The sequence below is a fragment of the Cygnus atratus genome, chromosome 23, assembly GCF_013377495.2.
Source record: "Cygnus atratus isolate AKBS03 ecotype Queensland, Australia chromosome 23, CAtr_DNAZoo_HiC_assembly, whole genome shotgun sequence".
Classification (NCBI taxonomy): Eukaryota; Metazoa; Chordata; class Aves; order Anseriformes; family Anatidae; genus Cygnus; species Cygnus atratus.
Genome location: NC_066384.1, coordinates 3,256,462 through 3,279,699, shown reverse-complemented (window position 1 = coordinate 3,279,699; position 23,238 = coordinate 3,256,462). Strand labels below are relative to the sequence as shown.

At 45.4% G+C, this 23,238-nt stretch overlaps 1 protein-coding gene across 1 annotated transcript; it reads left to right on the top strand.

Annotated features, from left to right (window-relative positions):
- The first annotated feature begins 56 nt into the window (after positions 1-56).
- Positions 57-21,630, top strand: MTF1 (metal regulatory transcription factor 1). Its single transcript, XM_035562286.1, has 11 exons — positions 57-165; positions 427-892; positions 7,040-7,278; positions 7,687-7,818; positions 8,502-8,575; positions 9,630-9,763; positions 10,642-10,719; positions 12,271-12,373; positions 12,957-13,510; positions 14,401-14,467; positions 15,253-21,630. The coding sequence occupies exons 2-11, from the start codon at positions 479-481 to the stop codon at positions 15,639-15,641; spliced, it is 2,184 nt and encodes a 727-aa protein (XP_035418179.1). The 5' UTR covers positions 57-165; positions 427-478; the 3' UTR covers positions 15,642-21,630.
- Positions 21,631-23,238: the final 1,608 nt, after the last annotated feature.

Here is a 23,238-nt window from a genome sequence, read left to right as displayed (position 1 = left end):
GAGGCCGAGCGCTGAGGCGCGGCCCCACCCTCCCCCTTCCCGCGAGCCCCCGCGGCGGGCGCGGCGCTCCCGGCGTGCCGCGCGCGGGCGGAAGCGGAAGTGAGTGCGCTGGAATCATGGTGCCGCCGGGGCGGGGAAGGAGCCGCCGCCGCTGCCGGGGGCTCGGTGAGCGCGGCCGGGGGGCGGCGGGGGGCGGCCCCCGGGGCTTGGGCCGCGGGGCGAGGCGGGGGGGGAGAACGCCGTGAGAGCCCTGGGGGCGGCTCCCGGCGGGGCTCGGCCGCTCGAGGCCCCGGGGGTGGCGGGGGGGGGGGAGATCCGTGAGGAGCCGCCCGCGGCCCGGGGCCGCCACCCGGGGCGGTCCCTGAGGGGGTTTCGAGGCCGGGCCCGGCCCCCCTTGACCCTCCCCGTCCTGCCCCTCCGTTGCAGATGAGCTGTCGCGGCCCAGCCTGAGGATATCGCAGTGAGCGGCGGGGGAGCCATGGGGGAGAACAGCCCCGAGGGCACCGCGCTGTGCTGCGAGGCGGAGGAGGAGGAATTGAGCCGGGAGGACGGCGGGATGAGGTTCGCCGATAAAAACGGGCTGGTCTCCTCCTCGTCCGGGACGGTGTACGACAGGACGACTGTGCTCATAGAGCAGGACCACGGCGTGTTGGAGGACGATGAGGATGAAGGACAGTGTAGCGATCACTTGCCTTTTTTACCCGAGGGTCATGAAGAAGGATTTCATTTGATAGCAGATCATGAAGGAATGTCCCAGGGTTACGTGCAACATATAATTTCTCCGGATCAGATTCACCTGACAATAAATCCTGGTTCGACTCCTATGCCAAGAAATATCGAAGGAGCAACGCTCACTTTGCAGTCTGAATGCCCAGAAACCAAGCTTAAAGAAGTAAGTAGCCAAAAACGTTTCTGAACTTCGTGCTCGTTTTGCGTAGTTTTTAGCTGGTGGCCTCAAATGCTTTGGAAACACGTTTCTGCCAGGAGGCAGGCGGCAGATTCCCCTGTTCTTAAAGGTTCCTGTCCAGTTAGTTCTCTGGAGTTACTCCCTTGCGCCTGCTGTTACTGTGAGTGCCGGTAGTGCCCCGTGCAGGTAGGCGTGATTGTGTCCCACAGGTTGGTGCATCAGCAGCATAGCTGCAAACGTCATCAGTTTTCGCTTTCGTGTCCTGCTGCTGTCTTGTGAAGCAGCCAGGAAGCGCTTCTTGGTATCTGGTGACACTCGAGATAACAGGAGAATGTGGCAACAAAAACCCATTTACGTTGGTAGCGTATGTGATTTTTCGTGGCCTTTTATTAGTTGTACAACTGTTTTCTGAGTTCAGAGACAAGTAAAAAGAACGTGAACTCTGTTATTCTGTGGAGATCCCTGTTCCTGAGCAAAGCACATCCAAATTGCTGATTAAATTCTGCCCTATTTGAAATAGCCGAAATATGAAGCCAAAGATGCCAAACTTAAAATTGCTTTCTAGCTTTACTGTGCTGCTCACAGGGGAACTGAGAAGAAAATTCAGAGTACCAGCTGAAGCGGGTTTATATATTTAAAATAGAAACTGCTTTTAATTCTGTTTCCCTGATCAATTCTGCCTGCATGCAGAGTGGTGAAAGCTTGGAGGTTTCTTACTGCTTAGGCGCAAGAGCAATACACGGTTGCCTGCAACGCCAAGGCATTTTTAACAACTGACTGCTACTTTTTTGGACCTCGTTTCGAGTTAAATTTGTTCAAGTGTCTTTGCTAGGATTGGGGGTAGAAGCGTCGACTGGTGGTGTAACCGATAGCGTGAGCGAGGATTGCCGACGCGAGCCGCTGGTAGGAAGGAAGCTAGGTTCGAATGCTCTGAATAATTTAGATTGGCAGGGAACCTTGATTAGCACTCGCACAGCAGCAAGGAGAGGTGGCCGTGGGAGGTCGGCTTCGCAATTAGTCGCGAAACTTCTGGACCAAGGTTTGTTCCGTAAACCCATTTAAGTCTAAGGAACTTCTTTTGCTCAGTTATTATTCGCATTAGGAGCTGCCGAATCCTGCCTCCTTAGCCGCTAAAGCGTTTAATTCTGGTGTGTCGGTCATGCCAGTATTTTCTTTTCTTTTTGTAGACGGATCAGCTTGCAATCTGCAATGTGTGAGAACAGTGTGCGCTAGCTGAATTGGGGCTGATGACTTTACCCATGCGATTAGCCTGCTTTATTTCTTCACCCTGCCCTTTTAAAAAAGCCTTGCGAGACCTGGAACCGCCTGGTGAAGTTCTTTGTCTGAATTTATTTTCCAGCTCTTGGCTTAATTTTCTAGCCGGGGGAAGGAATTAAGGCATAACGTGAAATAAGCGGAAATAAGCCCTAAGGAAGCAGAATCTCTTCCATCTTGTAAAAACCCCTTTTTCTTCCATTATTTCAGGTGCTTGTTAAGTTGTCAGGAAGAAAAAAAAAAGCTTTAAAACTCCCGCGCCTTTGGGTCAGCTCCGTGTGCCAGCAGTCCGATTCTTGGGTACTTCCAAAACATCTGAGGTGGTTCTAACGGTTGAGAGAAATGCTTTAAAGTCCTGAACTTTCAAGTCAGTCTTAGACACCTGTGAGGGAGGTGTTACGCTCCCTTAAGTCCCTTCAACTTCCTTGTGTTGCAGTTCGCTTCTCTCACGATTGTCTGTAAGAATACACGTGATTGTAGCCTTCTGTTTCAGTTTCATTGATTTGGTTTTCTTCAGTGATGACACAAGAGAAAATACGAATTTAAGGGGAATCCCTGGAACTTGAGATGAACTAAAGGCAAACAGCAATGTAAGTGGCCTTTGGTCAGTGTGACAGGCTCAGCTCTTGACAGCCTCGTTGGTTACTGGACAATTAGCTCCTGCTTGTAAGGCAAACGCTTCGTTAAGCCTCTTCCAGCTTCCCTCTGGTGCATCTCCTGAGTAGCACGCTGTCCTCTGCAAAAAGCTTACGTGCTACAGCCCCGGCCTTTATCTCCAAAGCAACCCATTTCTTGTGCTCCGTATCCCAGCCACCTGTGGTTTCTGGCGCTGCCATGTTTCTTTTCTGTCGTCGTCGCTTGCATGTGGCGCCGACCCCGGGTTCTCGCTGCCGTAACCGCCAGCCCTTCGTGGTCAATATCCGCGTCGCCCTGCGTGTGTAACGCTCGTGTGACGTGCTCAAGTTCCTAATGGGAAAAGAGAATTAAATGCTCTGCTGCGGTACAAGTTTTGTCCGCTTATAATGCGGTTTTAACATCGCTCCTGTCTGCGGTGTCCTCCTGTTCGTGCAATAAAGGTTTAGTCTTTGAGAAAAGGGGAGGACTGCAAGGCCTCTGCCGTAGTCCCACCGTTACACTGGAAGTGTCACCGCCGCCTTCCTTTGAGAAGCGCAGGGACCAGGTCCCTAATCATTAATTAATAAACATTCTCCTCTTCCTCTCACTGTCTAGGCGTAAATGTAAAGACTCGGAAGGCTTCTTAGACTCCTCATCTGATTTTTAGGTAGCTCACATCTGTGCTACTTCCCTTTTGCTATGAGAATATCCTGTAACGCGCTATGTAAAATGTTAACCAGCAGCTGCCTTGGCACTCTAAAGGGGAGCGTTTCCCTCAGTACTGACACAAACCGTGCCGAATCTGATGATCCCTGAAGGTCATCTGCACGCTTTGATCTAATAAAATGTGCTTTCTGCCCTTGTGTCCGTGTTTTATCAGCCCATGCTCTTCCTTGTGTTTTGGTAGCCTCACCACGCAGCCAAATGTATTAATTGTTGTGTAACCGTATTGTGATGCCCTGATATTTGTTGACAACTTCAGCTGATTTGGAGGGTGGGTTGTTTTACAGTTAAATTACTGTCCTTCCCTCGAGGCTGCTTTTAATAATACGAAGTGACCAGATAAGAATGCGAAGATCTCCAAAACTTCTCAGTTTCCTTGTGTGGAAGAACATTCGCGCGTTTTTTTTTTATTACCGTGCTGTTCACAGTCACAGCAGTTGTAGGTGCCCGCGCTGACAGCAGGATTTGGTGCAGCACGCCATTGCCAGGGCAGTCGCACGCGTGCATTTCTGGGTTAGTAACACTGTAGTAAGTGGAATGCTTTAGAGTCAACCGTGGGTCAGAGGAGAAAGGTTTAGCTCCAGCCTGTGAATTTCATGGTAGGCTGTCAAGTCCCGAGTGCAAACATGACACCGTACTACATGTTCTCGTAAGAATTCATCACCTTTCCCGTGTAGGGAGCAGCCGAGGTAGCTAGTGTCCTTAGAAATAAAAGGAAAACTGTGTCTTGAAACAAATACAGTGTCGGAAGAAACTGAATCATGTCTCCAGTAGCTTTTCTTAATTATTTAAAGCTTTTGCGGTTACGTGTACAGTAGGTCCTCTTCTCTGTCCCTTTGAAAAACAAGAAACCAAGTCCAGTCTCCACTGCTAGATGGAAATGTAGTAAGGATTGAAAGAAGATGATATTCGGAAAAAGGAAAGCCTTTATTCTGGCAAGGCTTTTCAGCTGTAGTTTTTAATAAATAAGCCCCTTATTGTGAGACAGTTACCCATACTATTTCTTCCTCTGTGGCAAAAAGCTTAGTTTGGACTTGTTCTCCCTCTTCTGCATCCCCTGTAACTTCTTTAGCTCTCCTTTCCTCCCCCCTTGTGCTTCGTGACAGCTAAGTGTGTTTCACAGTGCTGGGGGATAACGTTGCTTCTCAGCTGTCACGCACGACTGGAGAGGCACGGAGAGCTGCTGCTTGGCTGAGCAATTGTCAGGCCAAGGCTCCAGTTCGGAGTAAAGTCTCGCCCTGGATTAGTCAAGTGGTGAGACGAGCATTGATACCAAAGCCTGGAAAACTCACCTGCAGTGAGCAATACGCTGTTAGCATCAGATACACACGAGGCAGGAGTTAATTCAGCGCTACCCAGAGTGAAAACTGCTGCTAGTTACTTTAGTCTTAGGTCTTTCTAGTGTCATAGGTAGGATATTTGTGTTCTTGTACGTGTAACCTGCTTTAATGTTCTCCAAACAGCAAGGTTTTATCAAAAGCAGGTGTAGGTAAATGGCAGCCTGCAGCTGTGATACCAGCACGAGGCTACAGCTCGAGGCTACACGAGAGATTTTGCAGCTCCTGTCCACTCACATTTTATAAAGCTTTCTTGAATCGCATCCTAACAATTTCATACCCTACGAAACAGGGAAAATAGGTTGGTGTAACTAAGACTATTTACTCGTCTGCCCTTAACCCCAATTAAAATGAGTGTTTGTGTTTACGCCAGGGTCCTGTCTGACCACGCTGCTTCCTGGAAGGCTATTTAGCTGTCCTCGTGTCGTTGAGCTGGGGTCTAGCAGTCGTGTTCTTAAGAGGAAACGCTGAGCATGTGCGGCTCCCCTGACAGCACTAAGGGCTGTTCCTTTGGGCCTTCCTTTGGACCCTCTAGCACCGATGCAGTCCTCAGCAGTGCCGACAACTGCTAGCATCCTACGTGGTGTGTTTCAGATCCCCTCCATTCTCCTTGTTCTTATGACATTGTGTAACATGAATGGGAGACGAGTTTTGGACAAAACAGTGTGTTGTAGGGTCATTGGGAGATCTCATAAAGCTTTTACCGAGGGCCCGTTCCTTCACTGATGTGCTATTACACAAAGCATTAACCAAATTACTTATTTTATGAAAGGATTAAAAGATAGTCAATTCTTAGGCACGCAAGAACGATGTGCTCCTGGTGTCCTGCTGCTTATGGCACCCACCGAAGTTCCAGATATTTCTGACAGGAGCGTGACTCCAACTAAAGTGATTTTGAAGTTACCTGAGCACAGGTCAAGGGGTCCTGTGTCAGTTTGTTTTCACCCCCCGAGCTGCGGTACTAAAACACTGAGTTTCAAATGCTCCTTTCTGATGGGCGTATGCGTAAAGCAAAAGGCGAAGGACAGTTGTTGAGACGTGAGATGGGTAGAAACCCGTGTTTATGTGGGTCATGTACAGGCTCATCCACTTCTCCTGGTATCAACCCACAATTCAGTATCTGTGGTTTTATTTTTTGAAGACAGCCTGCGGCCTTTTCTAAGCAGCACTGCTGGGTACTGTCAGGTTGTACCTTGGAAAAGAGGACTGCTGACTGTGTCCTGGGAGATTTTCCTCCTGTCTAGTCGTTACGCTACTAGACCTGCAAGTTTCTGCTCCTCCGTTGTGACTTTGCCCTCTCCTGGGCTCTGTAATTACTTTTAGATGTTAAGGTTTCTCAACGGCAGCAGTCAAATGAAAGCCGTCAGTCTGATAATTAATGTTGGAGGGAGGTTATTCGAGCATATCAGATGGCTTATTCCTTCTACTTCACAAGAGAGACTGAGATTTAATTAAGCATGATGACTTGCACACAGGAAGCTTCTTACGTGGTCTTTTTCTGCCTGTAGCAGAGGCTGGGAAGGCTGTCAGACCTAGTTCAGTATGAGACTGCTGCCTGGCGATGGAGGTAGCTGGCTGAGAATCTGTGACGCTGACCTGTGACGGAAAGCACCTTGTCTGAGTCCCTGCACTTCAGGCATTTACTGGTTAAGTAAAAGCAGAAGAGAAGAACAAAGCACAACGAAGGCTGCTTTTGAGATAAAATTAAGTAGTAAATGGTCCGATGGAGGCTGTAGGAGATTTTGAAAACTGTGGTTCTCATTCAGGGTGTTAAGGTTCATCTTCCTTTTTCTTCATCCGTTAATTGGAGCTCTGCTGTAAGCACCGGAGCGAAATACAGATGCTGCATATGAGACCAGTGGCTGGGTTCGGTGGCCTATTTGGGCCCTTTTCAACTATTGATTTCTAAGTAGATTTATTTTGAATTATTTTGTTCCCCCTCTTCTATTCGTTTCCTATTCTTCTCTAAGGTCAGCCTGCTTTCCAACGTGTACCACTCTTCTTCACGTAGTACAGCAGACGTATTAATTAGTCTGATGATTGAACTGCAATTTCTTCCTTTTTTTTTTTTCACCTTTGAAGTCAGAATCTATCACATCGTCTTTGATGTTTAACTGGCGTTCTACCCTGCCTGGATTCTAGAAATGCTTAAAAATTAAGCGTGCATCATTTTGTCTCCCAGGTTAAGAGATACCAGTGCACCTTCGAGGGCTGTCCGCGCACCTATAGCACCGCCGGAAACCTGCGCACTCACCAAAAGACGCATCGTGGGGAATACACCTTTGTCTGCAATCAAGAAGGCTGTGGCAAAGCCTTTCTTACCTCCTACAGCCTCAAAATCCACGTTCGAGTGCACACTAAGGAAAAGCCGTTTGAATGTGATGTGCAGGGCTGTGAAAAGGCATTCAATACACTGTACAGGTAGGGGTTCTCTGCGTATCTCTCTCGTAGCCATGGCTGCTGCTCTTTTGCAAGTTACATCTCCTTTTTGTTTGTGCCTGAATACAATTGTTATTATTTTTCCAAGTACAGATGCAAATAAGAACCCCACAAAAAGGGAAGAAGCTATACCAAGGTGGTATAACCATCCAGGATGATGAGCTTGTAATAACATACTTAGTTTATTTGTTTTATGGTAGTACTGAAGATGGTGCACAAAGACAAGGAATTCTCGGATTTGTGTGAGGACTTTGGGAGTGATATCAATTACTTACATTAAGCCTTTAATCCTGTCCTCACGTTTAAATGAATGGCTTGCTTGCCTCAGAGAGGGGCTGGTTTGCACTACAGACCATAAAAGGGATTTTTTTTTTTTTGCATGCTTTTTAGGTTGAAAGCACATCAGAGGCTTCACACAGGGAAAACATTTAACTGTGAATCAGAAGGCTGCAGTAAATACTTCACAACGCACAGTGACCTGAGGAAGCACATTCGAACACACACAGGAGAAAAGCCATTTCGGTAGGTTGCCGGGTGGCAATTTTTGCTTCTCTAGAACTTCTGTAATGGATCACCTGTGCCAAATGGCAGCTATTACTGTCATTAATGAAAAATTATTCCCATTAAAAAAGAAGACTAGCATTTGAGCATTTTTCTTCTAGAGTGCTCTTAGTTATCTGTAAAAGTGGGTGAAGAAGCTGTCGTCAAGTGACCGGAATAGTCAAGCTGGGAGAATTTTTTTGGACATAAGTGTGTCCCAAGATAAATGTTCTAAAACATGTTGTTGTTTGTCTGTTATGAAGTAGAGTTTATTCCACGAAGGAGACCCCCGTAACCCCAAATGACGACTTCATGCTTGACTTTTAAAGTCACGTTCAGAGTTCTGCTTGCATATAAAATAACCTAGCAAGGACATTTAATTACACATTTTTCCTGTTGGGCAGTGTTTTGTTTTTTTTTTACATTTAGATGTAGTTCATAAAAAAAGAAAGGTTCTTCTGGGACCAGTCTTGGTACCATTGGTTTTATTCTTTAAGATAAGTCCGTGCAGCATGCATAGCAGCTGTAGGGACGTACCTGGTACTAGCAGAGACTGGTGTCAGTCCACCTTTCAGAGTCCTGTGACACTTGAAGAGCATGACACGAGGTTATAACAAATGCATGAAAGAAGCCTGATTCTAACTCTTCCCTGATGCCTCATTCAGGTGTGAGCATGACGGCTGTGGAAAGGCTTTTGCTGCAAGCCACCACCTCAAAACACATGTTAGGACACATACTGGTAAGTCCCAAAGATTTGTTTTTTTCTTTTATTGAGCCTGTGCAGTTTATACTAACTCTCAGAATCTTAATATTTATTTAAACTTGCTTATAAAATAACCTAGCAGGGACATATAATTACACATCTTTCCTGTCAGGCAGTGGTGTTTGTTTTTTGTTTTTGTTTTTTTTTTACATCTAGATGTAGTTCATAAAAAAGAAAGGTTCTTCTATATCAGTCTTAGCCCCTTTGGTTTTGTTCTTTAAGTTACGCAATACATTCAGGACTGTTGAATACAGCTATGCAAATAGATGTAACTCAGTGAGTCAGCTATAAATCACTTCTTTCCTAGAGTTATCTAGAAACATATCCTGACTCTCCTCTATGACCTGCATCAAGCACAATGGTAACATAAAAAAAATGGGTGGACAATCAAAAATTCAGCTCGTGTTTCAGCTGAGAACAAAGAAACTGAACCACAGAGAAAAGTCACTTCCATTTATGCCTGACAGGTCTTGAATTTCATCAGCGTGTTTCACAGATGTGTCAGCAGCGATGCACAGGAATTAAACGTTCTGTTCTTGTGTCAGTTCACTTGATAAAATGGAACCTTTTATTTACAAGCCTCTTTCCAAGAATGATGAATGTGTTATGTGGCATTATAACGACTCTCAAATCTATTCATACAAGTTCCAACATGTCGTATAGTAATTACGACTGTTTTGCAGAGTATCATTAAGACTGTTTATAAGGTGGGACCCAGTCTTTTGAATAGGGCCATTGTGATAGCAAGTTAAGGAACTGCTCTTTCAGTTAGCTGTTGGTGCTGCTGGCTTGGCCGTAAGTAGCAATTTGTATAGAAAGCAAGGTGCTTCTTTTTCTTACCAAGATGTGCTCTGGTGCAGAAAGAGTTTGCTGATACTTAACCTATGCTAAGGTTTCGCTTTTTGTCATAACGAGTTGTGTTGGAGAAAAACAACGGTATTTGTGTAAAATACTGTTGCTGTTCTATGTGCTTTAAAAGTATCTTATGTAAGTTTGTATGTTTGTTTTGTCTGGTTTTTGCTGCCTATAGGGGAGAAACCTTTCTTCTGTCCCAGTAATGGCTGTGAGAAGACTTTTAGTACACAGTATAGTCTCAAGAGTCACATGAAAGGTCATGAGAAAGGACATTCCTATAATGCACTTCCCAATAACAATGTGTCTGAGGTTAGTAGCTCTTCTTCCTAATGCTTCTGGTTTAGGTAGAGACAAAACCTTACTTTGGTGAAATGATTATTTGGTCCATAACTTGTTTTAAAGGTGTAACATTTAAAGCTGAGATTTTCAAAGGAAATTGTAACTAATTGATGTCCATCTCCCACGAAGGCACTGGTGGTAGCCTCTCTTTTTTGAACTGAGAATTCAATTTCGATTCTGAAACTGCTGGCATTCAAGGTGGAAATGTAGGCTTTCTTCTCATAGTCTGTGTTTACAGTGCACTGATAATAAGCAGTGGCATCAGCATTTCTGAAACTTCTAGCACGGCATTTGGTTACGAAGTTTTATTTAGAAAAGCATGTCCAAGTTTGTGTATTCATTTTAATCACATCAAAATTAACACTTGGGCTGCTGCTGCTTGGATGACTATAGCAAGTACTGGCACAAGTGTATAGGCAGTTGTATACATTACGATGTTATTCCCTGTAGATTCTTATGTTTCACTCAACACTATGTAATAAGTGTGTGAAGTAAAATAAACACTAACTGTTAGTGACTTGAATTTTTATATTCTACAGGCTGCTTTGCTCATATGCTAATTTGGAGTTCTAGGTTGCTTAATTTTTTTGTAAAGCAATGTGAGAGATGTTAAGATCCTTGAGAGCTGCTAAATATGTTTTGCTTAGCAATATGGTTCCTTAGATTTTAGAACTGAGACTAGGGTTATCCACAGGTTAAAAAAAAAAACACAACAACAACAACAAAAAACTAAATTGGTGTAGACAGAATAGCTCTGCTTATATTGAATGGACTTTAAAAAGTAATTTGAAACATTTCTGCCACTATTGTTTAATATTTAACCCCATTTCTTTTCTTCTTCTTTACAGGATACAAGCCACTCGCTCTGTCTGAGTGACTTAAGCCTCATATCAACAGATTCAGAACTGCGGGAGAACTCTAATCTAGTGAGTTACTGTCCCTGAATTGCCTCACCCATAATTTGAGTTTTGTTTTTTTTTCCTAACAACGTATCTGTCCTGTTGAGTGGAACACGGATTAGATATGTATGACATGCTTGCTTCTGGTTCACTTGCTCCAGCATGCTGTCCTTTAGACTTCCCTTTCGCTAGTGGAAGAGACTTACTCTGTCACAAAAGAAAATAATTCTAGCATCCATTTTCAGTATGAAAATAACATTTGGTCAGAATGAATCATTTGAAGTGAATAATACATACAAATTAGATATTACAGTACTACCCGATGTGTGCCAGAGATGCGGCTATGATCAGCTCTGAGCTGTAGGATTAGAGCTAGCTGAGCAGTGAATGAAGCAGGTAACTAGTTGATACACTATCTAGCATGTTTCTTGGGTTCGAGTGGGGGAGTTTGTGCATGTCCAGACTAAGCGTGACAAGCTCACTTCTCGAAGGCTTCAGACAGGAATACAGATAAGCGGATATTAAGGCAAGCTATTGTTTTTGTACAGCTGAGTAAGATCTTTATTGCTGAAGAAGAAAAACTTACTCTGGAGTAGAACTAGTATGACATGTTTAAACCATGTTCATACCCACTGTTTGGATTTGTTCTCTGGTCTTTCCTGTTTAGATCTTGGTTTTCGGTATTAAGTTGGGTCACTTGTATAGAATAATCTGTTGAGTGACACAGTCACCTAATTAGGTTATTAAATATTAGCTGCCAGGTGTCATTTAAATAGATTGCATCTTTTCCCAAACACATCTGTGAATAAACTTGTAAGTACTTGAAGAGCCTGTTCAGGAAGCAATTGCACTTTACTGGCACTTTCAGCACAGAGCTTTGGCTTATTTTTTGCAAATGGCTCTGACGTCTTAACAGCAGAATAGCCAAGTGAGAGAGAAGGATTTTCTTCCAAAATATGCAGTGATTAAATCAAGCTGTTTTTAAAAGCTCAGCATCTGATTTTACCGTAATGATGTTGTTGCTTGCAGTTAACTGTTGACTGAGCTTAAATTTTACATGGAGGAAAATTATATGCTGATGAGACTGTGTCCTTATTTTGTGCTTCAACATGGAAGCAGCATGCAGGTTTTTAATATATACTGTTCTGATAGCAGTGTGGGTGACAGCAGTGCGTAGTTCAGGATATAATCTAAGCAGAGCTATTTATTTCTGCTCCAGAAAAGGTTTTGCAAATAAACAAGCCCAAATTAATGTCCGTTTTGGTTTCTAGTAGAGTATTACAGCAAATAAAGGTTGAACAAAGTATATATGACAAGAATATATTTGACTTTTAAAGGACTTATTTTTGTAAGGATTTGCTCATTATGTTGGTAAATGTGATTTTGGGTAATAAAAATTAAGCATCATTTTTACATTTTACGCTAGGTACCTGAACTATGTACCTTTCCTGAAGGTGGCTGGTTAACTGGGAATGTGTTTCTGACATTGATATGTTGCCTGGCTGGGATTTGTGCAAAGTTTCTGGAGACCTGGGATAGAATGTTATCTGATATCTTCCTGTCTTTTCTATTTTCCAGACACATGGACAAGACCTGAGCACAATCTCACCAGCAAGCATCTTTGAGTCTATGTTTCAGAGCCCAGATCATACCACAAATCAGGAAGACTCTAAGCAGACAGGTACAAATTGTGGCTGCGCTATTTTAAGAGGGAGTTTTTTGACAGTTTTCCCTCGCTGCGTACAAGTGTTTGAATCAGCAACTCAGACTGAAGACTACTGCCCCACATAAGTTTAAGTAGCAAACTGACAACTTCAGCTTCAGTGTTGAAATATTTTTGTGTTGAAATACATTCACAGATGGTGTAACACTTGGGCAGTGAGAGGGGAACTGGCCGTGTATTTACACATGCTGTTGTACAGTGCCGACATTGATGCTCTTGGACTTCATGTCTGTGTTATCTTTGAACTTCCTCTCTTGATGTAGCTGCATGAGCCTGTTGATGAAAAGGCTTTGGAGAGAGGGCTAATGGGGCTGATCAGCTAGCGTGTATTACTCAGTGTTATCAGCTTCCTGAATTTGGACCTTCTTTTAGATTTTGTTGCCTAGTATTGTTTGGTTTTGAGCACTAGTTTGAAGATGTGAAAAGTGGTAGTGCTTTACTGAGCAAAAATCTATTAGGTAGCTGCTAAGTTTATTGGAAAGGTTGTTTATTCAGATCTTATGAGAACTGAGGTATTTATATATTTTGTTTCTTTTGGCAGCTGCCTTGATTGAAGCTTTTAATGGTCATGCAGACTCAGTCACTGCTGTTCCGCCTTCTGCAGGAGATTCAGCATCGTTGTCTCTTCCACTTGTACTGCAGCTTGGCATCTCTGAGCCTTCGCATTCAGCACTACAAGCCTCAGCAGCACCTGCTGCTCCCTCCATAGGAACCAGCTCACAGCAAGCTGCATTTGGAAATCCTGCAACTGTTTTACAATCCCCAGAAGTGCCTGTTCCTCACAGCACACAGTTTCCAGCCAGTCACCAAGACTTTCTGCAGCACACTCAGACACCACCGCAGCCCGTTGTACAAGGACTTTCAGTGGTTGCTGGGGCACCTGCCCCGACAGCACCAAGTGCCACTGAACCCTTGCCGGCTGTAGTTCAGACTGTGCCTGTTGGTGCGAACTCTGTTCTGACCAGTAATCCAACGATAACAATTACTCCTTCTCAAAGCGCCGCTATTCTGCAGTCCAGCATTGTCATGGGAGAGCAAAACTTGCAATGGATATTAAATGGTGCCACTGGTTCTCCACAAAGCCAAGAACAAATGGTTAGTATATCTAGCTTAGCTTTGAAACAGCTTGAACCATCCCTGTTCCTCATAGAGTCTTTCCCCTTGGAAAAAAAAAAGGGGATCAAACCTGGAATCGTAAGATCCAAACCAGGATGCGGTATTATATAAAGCTTATCGTATTAATATTGATAAACATGTCACTAATGCAGCCCCTAAAATAGAGAAATAAGTAGAGAATAGATGCAGAGAAATCCCAAGTGCATAGAAATCTTGTTTTCTCCTTCTTTTGCCCAGTGACAGACTTCTCACAGAAGGTAGCAACCTGGTTTATCCAGGACACTGCACCATATGGCCTGAGAATAAGTTTTTTATTCTGTTTCTTTTGACAAGTACAAAAGACACTGTAAAATTTCAGCATTCAGACACTTTGTAATCTCTGTCTGTTTGTAATGTAGCCTCATAAAGATAATATGTTTTCTGGGAAAACGGGATGTTTCTGGTTCTCCAGTAAATCTGGATATTGAAGATTGTGTTTTATCTTAAAGCAGTTCTGTTGCCAACTTTAGGTTTTGTCAGTTGCAAATAGGTAAGAATGAATGACCGCAAGTACAAGCAGCATGAGCAAGCGCGGCAATTTAAGAGTTCAGTCATTCAGTTGTCAAAACAAGCTGTGTTAACAGGCATGTAGTGCAGAGGGATATTACTCGCCATCTTTAGGACTACTGAAATATTACTCTTAGTTTTGGAATAGCCAGAACATAGCAGAGAACCAAGCCAAATGCTAATTTTTGTATTAGTTTCCCTATGTGTTCTCTTTGGCAAGTGTATATATATATGTTTCTTTTGCTTGTAGCTGTTTGGAGTTTTCAACCGTAGAAATCTGTTTCGAATCGGCTCATGCTCTCTTTTTCTTTTTTTCCTTTAAGCCACAAGTTCCGAAAGTAGTAGAAAAAGTTTTTTTTACCACTGCATTACCAGTAGCTGGCAACACAGGTAAGCATGTTCGACATGGAACCTTCTTTTCTCTCTTTGCTTGTTTGCAGTAATGTTAGCTTAACCAGGATTTGTGGTGATTTAATTGCTTGCAGAAGTCTTGAAGAAAAACATTCAATTTTTTAAATGTTCCTGAGGTTTTAAGTGTTATCAGTAGACTTACAGCTTTGTGCTGAGACCTGTCCTGTAGTATTTTTCTAACAACTTGTAAGATAACCATAAATTAGATCTAGGATTTATAAAAAGATGTACTGTATAAAAATAAGTATTTCATAAAAGTAGAATGGGATTTTAATGGAACATACGTAGGAGAACAAAGGACAAGTGCAAGGACATAATTTGTGTTTTGTTCTTTTAAATGAAGACATTAAATGGGCAGTAAAGTGGTAAACTTAATCAGTTCTTCAGCAATTGTTTTTGGTAAGTACTATCTGCGAGATTCATCTAAATGATACGCAGCCGTGGAAGTTCTGTTCTATAACGTGCTTTCCCTACAGTATTATTGTATTGCAAATCTAAATCAATTATAGTCAAAAGAGATAGGTAAGATCTCTTTAGACCAGGCTTCTCATGTCTGGGTTCAACCTGTACAGGCTGCTCATCAGGAGAGAGTACCTCTCATTTATTTATTTACCATCTGCTAGGGGTATTCGTTGTGCTTGAGAAAATAGCATGTAATCTCTTCTGCAAGGTGTATACGATCAAATCTAACAAAGAATGGTCTCTCCTCGTGGTGAAATTACGCACTTTGGTTACGTGTGTCTTGAACTCTGTTTCCCCTTCAGGAAGCCCTGTTCAGCAGATCGGTCTCAGCGTTCCTGTCATCATCATAAAGCAGGAGGAGGCCTGCCAGTGTCAGTGTGCCTGCCGAGACTCTGCCAAGGACAAAGCCACCAGTAAGAAGGAATGTCCCTCACCTGAACCGAAAGCTTTGGAGCAGCCAGCTCCCCAGCTGCAGCCTCAGACCTTTCCTTCCTCTTCCCCTTCTCCTTCGTGTGGGCAGAGCAGTCAGATAGTTACCCCGTCAGACTCACAGACTGAAACATTAAGTGCCATGGATGTATCGGACTACCTGTCCCTCCAAAGCCCTGAAACCCCATCCAATATAATTCCAATTGAAGCACTACTGCAGGGTGAGGAAGAAATTGGTTTGAATAGCAGCTTCTCTAAATGAAGATGTTCCAGATTTTCTTTTGCACCTGGAGGGTAAAACCCTTCTCCTTAGAAGCAGAAACTGAAGGATCGATTCTTTTTCCTTCCTCTCTGGAAGTTTTGTGGCTTATTTCTGCTTCACAGATGTCATCTTAGTCACATCCCAGGTACATCCATCTTTGAGAATCTATCTAAAAAAAGAAAAGTCAAAAAAAAAAAAAAAAGCTAAGTTATATATGAACTGTTTTGGCTGCACTGTCTGTCACTTTTGCTTGTCATATGTGAACACGGAAGTTAAGGTTACTCGTGTGCAAAAAGATTTTAAAAAGAAAAAGGGGGGTTAGTTTGTCTCCAATTGCACATCACTTATGTTTGGAATTTAAGGTACTGGCAGCGAGTGGGTCTTTGTTACAACTCCTTGGGTCTATAATTTTCTTTTGTCTCTTATGTCTGATACTAACCATGCACTATAAGGGGAGCCCGGGAAAGGAAATTGCTGTAGCAGAAAATGGTTTCATTGTAGTAGAAGGTGATTTATCTGCAATTTTTTTGGAATGTGATTGTCACATCACTGTGTTGGGAGGTGATGCCTGGATTTGCATTGTACTAACGCTATTACTAAAGCCTACAGAAATTGTTGGGGAGCTTATTTCAGCAGAGCACGGGGTGCTTGTGCTCCTGATAGATCTGTTCCTTTAAGTTCGTTAGGACTTGAGATGTGTTGGCAGATACACTGCTTCACAACACGGAAACACAGCTGGAGCCCCTGCTCGCTCAGACTCACGAGTCTGTTTTCTTTGCCTCTCTTTGAAGGATGCAGTGAGTTCCAGACGTAGTCAGATCGGTGTCTGCTGCTCTTTTGATTTACTTGGCTCTGTTCAGAAACGAGTCATCCTCTTAAACAAGCCCTCCGACTGTTTAATCAGGAGCATGGTGCCTTTGCTGGTTACTATCATCTTTTGTCAAGAACAAACCTAGGAAAAATTCCGGAACGATTTGACATAAATTCAGTTTGAATTCAGTGAGGTTTATCCTTCAGTTGTCCAGAGATGCTTCCTCCTTTCTGTTAAGCTATATGATTTCTGCCTGAATCTGCCTCCAACCTACTGCAGTGCCAGCTTTTGTGCACGGGGCTATTTCTTGACTAAAAGATGTTACACGACATAGTAGTTTTTCATATCAAACTGAAAGTCTATATTCTAACCTACTCAGGGTAAATAAAACACAAACCCCCCTTCCACCAAAAAGCCTGTAATGTTGCAATAAATGCAGTCTCATTCTAAATGGTTTATTTATGCTGCATTATTTTAAAAGATGTAATTTTATAGTGTTTTATCCATCTTTATGGCTTTGCCTGTCAGTCTTTTTGTGTTAAAGGAAAGAATATTAAATAGTCTTTATTCAGTTTACAGTGTTGTTATTAGTGAGATACAAAGATAACGACTGTAAGCCAATTAACGGGGAGCGTCTCTGTGCACTAAATTTAGGAATGCAGACTCCTAGTGGTTAGAGATCTTTCACTGCTCTTTGCTTGTATTTGATCAAAGCTGCTCGCTGCACCTGCTGGGGACAGAATCGCACGAATGCAGCCAGACCTCCCCAGGATCCCTGAGGATTTGGAGGTTTTTAACCCCTTGGTGACATGCTCTGTGTAGCCTTACCACCGTCACTGTCACGGTTTTAGCTGGAACAGTGGCTTAAGCTCTCTCTCTTTCGATTCCCTTGCAAATGCACTGCCACAGCACAGATGGAAGTGGGCTGAAGGGGGCTGGCTCCTCACCTCTCCGACATCTCCTTTCCACTTGTTACGCGCCGAAGGGTGAAACTAGGGTTGTGCCACTAGGGTGAATGTGAGGGAGGAGAGGCTGTGCTGCGTGTCGTGTCACTCGACTCGGGCAGAGCGCGTGGTGTTTCGCTAATTGCAGTGACGAGCTTCGGGGCATCAGCTGAGCTGGAAGCACGCTGCTTGTGTTTCCTCTCTGAGCGTCGGCTCAGCTGCGGTGCTGTGCAGCCCATCACAGAGGGGATGTGGGTCTTGCAGCAATAAGGTCTGCGTCCTTGAAATGCGGATTGACAAAGCATTTGATGTTTTGTTCTAGTCATGCTAACCCTCGAGGACAGCGTGGTGGTGGCCCTCTGGTTTTTGGTTTTTTTTTCCTCTCTTTTTTTTTTCCCCCCTACAGTATCATCTTGTGATGCAGTTTGGTTGCATGGCAGCAAGAAACTGCTTTGAACACAGAAAAAAAACCAGCCTCAAGTCTGCGTGGCTGGGACTGTCTGCCCACGGATGAGTGTCCTGCAGTTCCCTCGTGTAGAGCTTGGCCTTGAAGGAGCGTGAGAGGCGCCTGGAGTGCGTGGGGCTTCACCAGGGGACACAGGCCACCGAGTGGCCTCCTGCCTTCCCTCGGCGTTGCGGTGTTTGAGGGTGCGTGGACGTGCGTGTGTGCGCGTGTGAGAGAGTCTGCTAACGCAGGAGCACATAGGTTCCCCTGGAGTCGTGGGGTGTTCTCTGAGGGGGACAAGGGTACCAGATGTGCCCCGAAATGTGACAGCTGGGGGGTTTGGCAACCTCTCCTGAGCCTTTCCAGCCTTCAGGGAAGCATTTTTCCTCGCTAGTCTTGCTACTCGTGACTTAGTTCACCTAAAACTCGGTGATTTAGGCTAGACAGCATCTTCAGAAACTCCTTCCTGGTAGAAATCAGTCAAACATCTACCAAAGGCTTTGAAATTGGAAGCCAATTTGGAGGTGTGGTAATTAGCAGCAATAGGATGCTGCTTAGATCCTTTCCGAGTGGAGGTTAGAGGTTAACCCCTCTGCTGCTTTCTCTTCACAGCTACTGTTTCCTGTCGGTGTTTTAGGAAAAGCAACGTGTTCCAGGTTTATGCTGACTTCTGGGTGCTTCGGGTGTGCGGTTACCCTCTTGCGTGCGCGTCAGACGGGCTGCAATTTAGGTGAAACTCATTAGAGCTTGTAACGAGTCAAGCGGCGTGGTTCTGTGAGCGCAGAGCCTGCTCCGCCACGAGCTGTGCGTCCCGCCCGTCGCGTCGTAGAGTTGCGTGCTGCTGTTGTTTAATTGTCGGCCGGTTTTCCCGAGCGTTCCACGCTGCGCGTACCCGGTACGTCTCGCAGCGGCCGTTTGCGTTACCCCCAGTGCTGTGGGATCGAACGCTGTGCCGCCGCGGTGGTCGCTCACACGCTCGGCTGGGAGGAGGTGCGTGAGCGGCTGGCAAGGGGAGGCAGTCAGTCACAGCAAAGCCCTGAGATCCTCGGTGCCAGGGAGTTTTCCGGCCTTCTCCCCCCGTTGCCCAGGCATTTCACATATTCACAATAAGATCTTTAATCAAGAACGGAGTTTCTGCCGTTGCAGGTCTGGTAAGATGTCGGATTTTCCCAGAAAGGGGCGTGTTCTGCTCGTGTGCTGGAGCCTCTGAGACCAGCGTGCCCTCCCTCTGCGAAATCTGCATTTCCCAAACGCCTTTAATGATCAGTCAGAGAGCAGAACTGCTCTGGGTCGTTCTGTGTTAAAGGATTTGCTCTTCGGTGGCTTGTGGGGATTGACTTGGTGACTTAGAGTTTCTAGATGGGTGCAGGAGCTTAAACGTGTAGAACGGGTCCAATTGCCACCGTCGGTAGCTGTAGTGGCCAAGCTGCGACCCAAGCAAGCAAACCTGGCACGCAGCTGAAGGCTGTAGAAGTTGCTTTTCATGCTCGTAGTTGGTAGAGGGGCGGAAAATCAGCACTGTTTAAATGCTGGTACTGAATGATATAGAACAAAGTACGAATTGGGCACTTCTGTAATGCTAACTGTGTCCAGAAAGACTAGTTCGCAGAACCTCATACTGGTATCTAAAATGCACTTTAGGTTATTTTATCTTTAACCCAATTGCTGCAATTTCTTTTGTATATACTTTCACAAAGTTTATTTTTGCTCTGAGTAAAAGTTAACAGGGGTGTGCAAAGATGAGCACTTAACTTGGTGCAATACTTGTAGCTAAAGATCATTGTCCCACGTGGTCGGTCTGTCTGTGTCTGTCTGATGGAGCGTATTTAGTGACTAGCTCGGTGACGTGTTGCCCTACCCTGCCTGTACCCGAGAGGAATTATGCATCGTTAGCAAACGTCCGATCTATGCAAATATCCCACGGAGAGCACTGTGCTTTAGCGGGCCTTTTCTCTCACGCTTTCTGGGGAGCCGCTCGTCACTTCTGCAGGGAATTCGTACCTTCCTCCCACCCCGTTCCTCGCCTCCTCCCTCCTCCTCCCCTCTCTCCTGTCCCACGAGCGTGAACAGAAGTGACAAGCCGTTCTGGAGCAGGCATGTTGCACCTTTACAATTTGTCTTCACGAGATCGTTTTCGATGTCCTCTTCTCTGCCTTACTTCGCGGAGGATGGCGCTTCCGCAGTCATCCCAGCTCCTGTTCGTGCAACTGCAGCAACGTTGTTGAACTGTTTACAGTACTCGTCCTGCACCGATTAGAAACACGGCTCGGAGAACCAATTAACGAGCGGCCTGCTGGTTGTGGAGCTGCTGGGGGAAATTCGTTAGGGCGTAATTGACCTTGAAGTTGATTGGAGATGAAGAGCTGTTGCTGGTGGGTGGGGGTTGGAAACACAGGTGGCAGCTGAAACGGGAGGCGGCCAGGGCCGGGACGCAGAGCAGACGGGACCTCGGTGTCGGGATCCTTGTTTTGCTGGCCGGCTCTGTGACCTCGGGCAAGACACTTAACCTCTCCGCGCCTCAGTTTCCTCCCTGTAAAACGAGGACGTTGAAACTTTTCTCTGTAAAACGCGTTGAGATCTACGAGTGGAAAGTCCTTTGCGGTAGTAATGGGAGCTAGCTGGACAGAATTGTGAGAGCCGATTTGGACCGTAAGGCAAAAAAAAACAAACAAAATAGCACGTCTTTAACAAACCCTACAAATTTCTGATCGTGTAGTTTTTAATTGGTAAACTATTTTCTCCTTACCCTATTTTGGAAGCAACGTCAAGTTTTTATAAATGTTACCTGTAGTCGATACTCATGGACAGGGCTGAACTTTTAACTTTTTTGCGTCTTGTCTCGATATGTATCCTCTGTTCTAGAAGTTGGATTCTGTGTCTGCACTGAGAAATGCAAATTAAACTGGATATTTATGTAGTAGTGTACATAGTCTAAGTGTGTGTGTTCTTGGAACTAGTTTAAAAATCCCACACCATGCTTTTGGTGGTGTGCAAGCTGGCCAAAATTTGGTTCGTTATGCAGCGTACACTTTTCTCAAATAAATGCAGTTTCTACTTTTTCTTACAAGAAGTTTTTTTCATACGATCTTTTTCAGCAAAACCAAGGGTATGTTTTTGCAGTACCGTAGCGACAGTAGCTGGTGTGTCTCGCCGCGTAGCTTTGTGTCCTTCCGCTTGCTTTTCGAACCAGAGCTCTCTGTCGGACCCTCGTTTTGGGGAGAGAGTTGCAGTTGCAGTTCTATTTCGCACTGACTAGCGTCAGCGAGGCGGGCAGGGACGTGCTAACCTCAGGCCTGGCTGGTTACTGAAGTCGTCCTCGGCATCGACATCTGCAGAACCGTCAGACCAGGGAGCCCAGGGGAACCTTAGGCTATTTACTGCTTTCGTTTTGTTTGACACGTACGGGGAGCTGGGCAACGGTCTTGGAGATGATAAAAGAAACGAACCCCAGTTTTTCGAGAGTGTGTTTAAGGTATTAAAGGAATTTATTTAACTATGAAACATGGGAACAAATGTGCTTACATTGAGCAATGTGAAGATGTTAGTTACAGGTACAGTACTTCCAAAGGAAGAGCATCTCCAAAACCCAAAAAAAAAAAAAAAGAGTAAATATGAATTTGTATTTTTTGAAGAATGTAAAATGTGAAATAATGGTGTTTGCTTAATTGCTCATTTTGTATGAAGTTAATATTGTACTTTGAAATATCTACAAAGAAGTGGAAATTAACTTTTTTTGGAATTGAAAGCAATATTAATACTAATGGAATCCTAATTAAATGCTTATTTAAACATCGTGTTACGATAGTCTTTCCTCAGGGTACTGACCCATTGTTTGGGAGATGAGCGCGAGCACTTCCCCTGCTCAGAGAGAGGATCGGGACACGAAGTTATTTCCACATTCTGACAGCCAACAGCATTTAACCCAGTCAGTTCCTGCCTCCCCCCCCCCCAGCAGCACTCAGGAACAAACTTCATAACCCCAGTTCAGTCAGGTATGGATCAGAGTTAGAGCAGCTGTTGTGAATCTACAAATTGCTCACTTTTGGTAACAGCAAGCTCCTGGGTAGCCCCTTTCCTGCAAACAGCAGCTGTGCTCGGGGCAGGGCTCACGATGGCAAACATAAACACAACACAAACCATTTGAAGACGTACAGATGAGAAAAGCGAGTCTCCTCTGGTCCAGATGGCAGCGTCAGCATCCTTGAGTAGAAGGTGTTAGTTGTTAAGTACTTTGCAATAAATACAGTGGGAACCCTCAGGATGTTACCAGCTATAAGGAACACAGACTGCACGAATCAAGCTTCGGTGCAGCAAAATATTTCTGGCCAAAAACTGCAGGCGAAAGGCAGCTCCAGACCTACGAAGGCAGCAACCTGTGGCTTGTTGACGCATCTCAGCTCACGCATCTTTTACTTCAGGAGCCTCATTATGATCAGAGATAGCGGGGTCACTGCCCACAGAACAATTCACAGCTTTCAAGCTTCTCTAACATCACGTTAGTCATTAACTGTTCCTGATCCTATTAACAGTGGACTCAGGGAAAGAGTCAACACTCGAGACAAACCAGCACAATCTGTTTAGAAGCTCTGTGGCCTCCACATGAGCAGCAGCTAGCCTCTTCTTAGGCAGGGCATCAGATAACAATCCCCAATCTTGCTTTAAGTGCAAATCTAGCGAGATAAGATATCAGTGCAAAACAAGAAAGCAAATTCCAAGGCCACAACTGAGGGAATAAGCTACATTCCCCGACTTAACAGAGTTTTATTATTATTTATTCCTGGCATTACGTAGCAAGTTTTGGAGCCTTTAGCTGCAGACTTAGTCCCTCTTAGTTGTGCTTGTGCAGCTGTGCTCGAATCCCAGACCTCGTACGAAGTCAAACTCTTGGAGAAATCCCCCCGGACCAGGCAGATCGCAGTCCCTTAAGGGCGTTTCAGGGGTCGGCCTCCTCCTCCTCCTCCTCTTCCGCAGGCGAAGCCCTCCTGCCGCTCGGGGCGGGTTCCTGGGGGGCGAGAAAGGGAAAAGAGAAGCGCCGCTGAGCACAGCCCAGCCGGCTACGGGGCTCTGGGGCGGGGGCCGGCCCCGTCTCCGCGCTTACAGCGGGCGGCGAGCGGCGGGCGGCGCGGAGGGCGGCCCTCAGCCCCCGCAGCTCCGCCGCCAGCTCCTCGCAGGCCTCGATGCGGGTCCGGAGGTGCCGCTGCCGGGCCTCCAGGAGGCTCCGCAGCCCGCGCAGCCGCTCCACCTGCGGGCGGCGGAGACGGCGGGTCACGGCGGGGCAGGGCGAGCCGGGCAGGGCCCGGCCCGGCCCGGCCCGGCCCGCTCCGTCCCTCCCTCAGCCCGGCAGCCACCGACCAGGCGCGGCTCGGTCCCGCCGGCCGCCTCCATGCCGGGCCTCCC